The sequence below is a fragment of the Polistes canadensis genome, unplaced genomic scaffold (assembly GCF_001313835.1).
Source record: "Polistes canadensis isolate GaletaPanama2010 unplaced genomic scaffold, ASM131383v1 scaffold_637, whole genome shotgun sequence".
In the NCBI taxonomy this organism is placed as follows: Eukaryota; Metazoa; Arthropoda; class Insecta; order Hymenoptera; family Vespidae; genus Polistes; species Polistes canadensis.
The window spans coordinates 8,290-11,573 of NW_014570184.1; the positions used below are offsets into that span (position 1 = coordinate 8,290).

The window sequence follows — 3,284 nt, forward strand, 5'->3', positions numbered from 1 at the left end:
TTTAAAAACAAAAATTTTGAAAAAAAAAAATGTTCCCGAACGGTCAATTTTTGAAAAAGTTTTGGCAATTTAAAAATAAAAGAGCGGTTTTTTTTCAAAAATTCATAACTTTTTTTGAGTCGGGAAAAAAAATTTGAAGAAATTCTGAAAAATAACTTTCGGGGGGTAGAAAAAGATAGAAAATTTTCAGCGAAATCAAAGGGGRTCAGGTAAAAAATTTGTCGATTTGACATGGAATGACCCATATATTGTTTTTTCTTTAAATTAAACACTTTCCAAATGTGTTTATTAATCTACAGATAAGAAGGATACTTTGAAAGTCGAGAGAGATGTTGAAAATACGTCAGACAATGTAAAGAATCCGTACGAAGCTAGAGTTAACATGATGATCAAACAACGAATAGCATTGAGACACAAGGATGAGGAAAATCATGTAAGAAGGAAACGTTATCCTTTGGGAATAATCGAATATTACGATTACGACGAGGAAATGAATGAACGATCTAGAGAATCTCAAATTATTGGTGACAACGATCAAAATAATAATGATCAAAATGAAAATCCACTAGATTCGAGTTTTAAATTAGGTAAACGAAGTTGTTCATATTCTCAATTTTTTATTTGAATTATTTTCTAAGAAATGTACATTTGTTTTTTTTCTTATTATTGTAAATAGTAGATGCAAATTTGCAAGAGTCTCTGAACGAAACGTTGATGAAGAAGAAAAATGAGCAAGCCGAGGAACAAGAGAAAGAAAAGAAAAGGAAAGAAAAACTGAAGAACAAAGAACCAAAGCAACAATTTCTGGTCGACCTCGAACAACAAGCACGAGCTAAGAACGAGAATCCATCCGAGTCTCTGAGGAGCAAGGTCACGTTTGAGGGGGTGGCAAAGGGGGAGGATAAAAGCTCGCAAATGGATCGAGAAAAATCATTTTTAAACGAGGCCGTACAACCCTCTGGCCAAATTCGCGATGAAAAGTCATTTGTTCCAGCTTGTCAAACGAAATGGTATTGTATATTCATATATTATTATGTGTGTGTATGTGTGTGCCGTTAATTAAGAAATTAGAACGAGTCGAGAAAATGTTGTTCAACTCATTGTATTAATAATTATTATAATTATTTAACATCAATTATAAATGTTAATATAATAAAGATTTTTTTTTCTTATCCAAAATTTTTTTATTATTATTACCTAAGTTTCATTCTTAGGGAAGTTATTTTTTGGACAGGTTTAATTTATAATAAATACATTTATCCGTTGAACGTTTCGTCTTTATTTGAGACTTCCTCAGCAACTAAAATTTTTTATTATGACATATTATTTCTTATACAAATACCAAAAAAAATAACGTTTGTAAAAATTGACTCTATATATAAGATAGTGAAAACTTATGACTGTAATAAAAATGATGTTATATTGACTTATGAACATAACTATCAAGGTAAAATAACGCTATTAATTGTAAGTTTTTTTTGGTATTTGTATAAGAAATAATATGTCATAATAAAAAATTTTAGTTGCTGAGGAAGTCTCAAATAGAGACGAAACGTTCAACGGATAAATGTATTGTTCATCTAAATGAAACCTATCCAAAAAATATCTTCCCTAAGAATTAAACTTAGTAATCAATTATAAACTTTATCAATTCGTTTTAATTTCATCTACTATCATAATTGCCGGACACATATTATATTTGAATTTTTGTCTGACATTTGTTACACATATTCGATCGAATGTAAAAACAAGTGACCTAATTCAATCATGACGAGTAGGTCGAACAATAGAAGAAAAGAACAAGATGAAAATGATCAAACGATGGAAGAACCTAATCAAGAATTCGTAAACATTGATAAAATCGTACCAAAGGAATCTCTCGAATATATATTACGTGCACCTGAAACTCTCCAACGAGAAATAGTCGACGTTGTTTTCGGTGACGTAAAACCAATCCAATTACCGGAACATGAGAAAAAGTTGGATAATGTAGATCAAACTAGGTATGCTATTCTTTAATAAAACAAAAAAACAAAAAATACCAATTATTATTAGAACATCTTTAAATTTAGTGTTTAATTATAATATTGGGAAGAAGAGAAGAAGGAGGAAAAGGAACGCAAAAGTTTCAATTGAAATTATATTTCAATCGTAGAGAATGATAGATTTCTTTTAAAAAGATTTATTTTTTTCCAATAGATTGGAAAATCGAGTTGGCTCGAAGAAATTAGATGAGAAAGAGTATGACGATATCGACAACGTGTATGACGAATTGAAGAAATTATACGATTGGGAAGATAACGAAAATAAAAATGGGCCTCGGCTTAAAGGAGACCAACGAATGCATCTCGATGCATCCGAAGATGATCTAGAAATCAAGACTAATACTAACGACAACAACAATAATAATAATAATAGTAATAACACGTCGGAAAGTAATTACTTAGCATTGAAGAAAACAGATGATCTTTTTAAAGGTGGATTAGAACAAAGTGATATTTTTGAAGAAAGATCATCGAACAAAAGTCAAAATCATCATCATCATCAGAATATGAGCAATAATTATGCCGGAAACATCGAATGGAAAGTGATACCCGTAAAGAATCATTATTTAAATAATTCAATTCTTATATAATAAAATAGAGAGAGAAATTATTTTTAATTTTCTATATATATATATGTTACCGTCAAAGCTGGAAATCAGTCATTGCTATTAATTTCTCGTCATTACTATGAATGCAAAGAGCCTTCAGACGAAGTCGGAAATTGAAAAATTCTTCCACTTTTTCCTAGGCATCGAACATAATACTTTGATATTCTATAGAATATCAAATTACTATTTAAACAACGTTGAAAAAAATACATTCTCAGATACAGACACACGCAGCCATACGATCACACAATGTCAGAGATCGCAATGTTGTAAATTGTGCATCTTTGTAATTTCTTTGAACAGTTTCGGTAAATATTTTTTATACTAAAAGTGAATAGATTTTAATGAACCTTATATTAAATTAAAGTACACTATTTTGTCTACGCGTAGAAAACCATATCGAGTTATAAATTTAGCATGTAGAGTTCAGAAAATGTCAGAGAATGCAATGCTATAAATTGTGCATCTTTGCAATTTCTTTGAAAAGTTTCGGCAAATATTTTTTATACTTAGAGCAAGCGAATTTTAATCATTTCTATAATAAATTAAAGTACACTCTTTTGTCTACGCGTAGAATACTATATCGAGTTATAAATTAATCTGCAAAGGTTCAAAAAATGTCAGAGAATGC

At 29.6% G+C, this 3,284-nt stretch overlaps 1 protein-coding gene across 1 annotated transcript in view; it reads left to right on the forward strand.

Moving 5' to 3' along the window:
• LOC106792766 (protein PFC0760c-like) overlaps positions 1–2,943 on the forward strand; it is a 5,824-nt gene extending 2,881 nt beyond the window's left edge. The window contains exons 6-10 of the mRNA XM_014759279.1: positions 300–587; positions 677–1,010; positions 1,779–2,003; positions 2,200–2,596; positions 2,872–2,943. Of these exons, the coding sequence (XP_014614765.1) occupies positions 300–587; positions 677–1,010; positions 1,779–2,003; positions 2,200–2,596; positions 2,872–2,943 (1,316 nt within the window). The remainder of the gene's footprint in view (positions 1–299; positions 588–676; positions 1,011–1,778; positions 2,004–2,199; positions 2,597–2,871) is intronic.
• The last annotated feature ends 341 nt before the right edge of the window (positions 2,944–3,284 follow it).